This window comes from Austrofundulus limnaeus, unplaced genomic scaffold (genome assembly GCF_001266775.1).
Source record: "Austrofundulus limnaeus strain Quisiro unplaced genomic scaffold, Austrofundulus_limnaeus-1.0 Scaffold26, whole genome shotgun sequence".
Classification (NCBI taxonomy): domain Eukaryota; kingdom Metazoa; phylum Chordata; class Actinopteri; order Cyprinodontiformes; family Rivulidae; genus Austrofundulus; species Austrofundulus limnaeus.
In genome coordinates this window covers 1,660,488-1,662,191 of record NW_013952428.1, presented here as the reverse complement: position 1 = coordinate 1,662,191, position 1,704 = coordinate 1,660,488, and the positions used below count along the sequence as shown (strand labels likewise).

Genomic DNA, 1,704 nt, shown 5'->3' with positions numbered 1-1,704 from the left:
GTGTGTGTGTGTGTGTGTGTGTGTGTGTGTGTGTGTGTGTGTGTGTGTGTGTGACAGAAAGGGGGCGCTCTGGGCCTTGAAATCCAGCCTCCACCCTGCGCTCTCCTCCAGTTCAGAGAGGAGCTGGAGACGCACCGAGCACAGGAGCTCTGCTGCTTTTAACTTTCGGGGTCCGACTCTCCAAAGACTAAGAAAAAAAAGAAAGAAAAGAAAAAAAAAGAAAGAAGAGAGAAAGAGAGAGAAGAGAAGAAAATATATAACAAATATCCCAGATCAGTCTCTCCTCCTGGATGAACGAGACGATCAGAGGCAGGAAAAGTGATGGTCCGGACGCGCTGGCGCAGGCTGCTTTTCTAAAAGTTCTCACCTTTGTAGGTTTGTAGGTGTTTATTTTACAGTTGCTTTTCTTCTTGTTGAATCCATTTTTTTAGTGCGCAAAAATCTAAATTATAAAATGTATAACAGCAGCGCGTTTTTTGTGTTAATGAAACCTGTCGCCCACGTAAGTGTAAGTTGTGAAATGAGCGCAGCAGCTTCAGTTGTGGTTCTTAATGTTTCTTTTTTCTTTCTTTCTAGCATTGATTCGGTGTCTTATATCATGTCACAATGGTTGCATCTATTTGATAGAAACCTGTAGTTAATCGTGCTGAATTGTATAAGTGAGTTTGCACGGATTTGTGTTCTAATTTATGGTTTCAATAACAGACATCTGGAGCGACGCGCGCATCTCTTACTGCATCTCTCCATCTGATTAAGGCTTTTTTTTTTTTAAAGAGAGGCAGGTTTTAAACTTGAATAAGCTCATTTGTTATTGTGTTTAAACTACGCAAAAAAAATTGTCCTGAACCACGTTTTTTTCTGACGGATTAAACGTGTTGGAATCTGAGGAATAAAATTAGGATTGTGTCAGAAAATCCTGATGATGGCACCTTTTCATCCTGTGTACAGCAGCTCATCTTTAACCCCTACAGCTGCACACTTCTGTCCCTCCTCCTCCTCCTCCTCCTCCTCCTCATCATCATCATCCTTGTTCTCCCTTCCAGCAGGCACAGGTTCGGAAGAGCGCGCCCAGACGAGCTCGGAGTCCCGGAGATTTGATCCCGAGTCCTCCCAGCTCCAGGAGCCCTGTCCCGGCCGCAGCCACGCCACCTCTAACCCCCGGACACCCAGCACCATTCAGCGCGAAGCTCTCTCACCAGGTACTTTTTAAAATGAATATATTTCTTCTTTCCACCTTCTTGCTTCTGTCAGCTGGTGCCTGCTGGGTCCCTTTGCGCAGCTTTTGCGCCGTTTTTGGTACCAGCTGTTTGGCGAGGGCAGGAAAATCAAGCGCACTGCAGCTCTGAAAAGTCCATTTGGAGGTGAAATCTTGGGGTTAAAAGAAAATCCTAACATGTATATAGAGTTCTGTATTTCCTTCTTAATGAAATGCAGAAATTGAGAAGTTTTATGCTTTTTGTGGGTGTTGCTGTCCTCACTGCAAAAAATATCCACCTAACCAAGTTTTAAAATCTTATATCAGCCAAAAAAAAGTCTTTTTGATCTTGTTTTGAGACTGATTTACTAAACAAGAACTGATTGTGTAAGAATAATCATCTTGTTTTCAGAATGTGTAAGATTATTTGTCTTGTTAGTCTGAAAATTTGACTCAAAATGAGTAAAAATTTTCTGCCAGTGGAGTCAGAAAATTTTACTTGGTAAGAT

General features: G+C 42.4%; 1 protein-coding gene across 1 annotated transcript in view; it reads left to right on the top strand.

The window, feature by feature from the left end:
* Nucleotides 1–6: 6 nt before the first annotated feature.
* Nucleotides 7–1,704, top strand: part of nr4a3 (nuclear receptor subfamily 4, group A, member 3) — a gene marked incomplete at its 3' end in the record, with an annotated part of 22,599 nt that continues 20,901 nt past the window's right edge. The window contains 2 exon segments of the mRNA XM_014004750.1: nt 7–371; nt 1,044–1,199. Of these exon segments, the coding sequence (XP_013860204.1) occupies nt 291–371; nt 1,044–1,199 (237 nt within the window).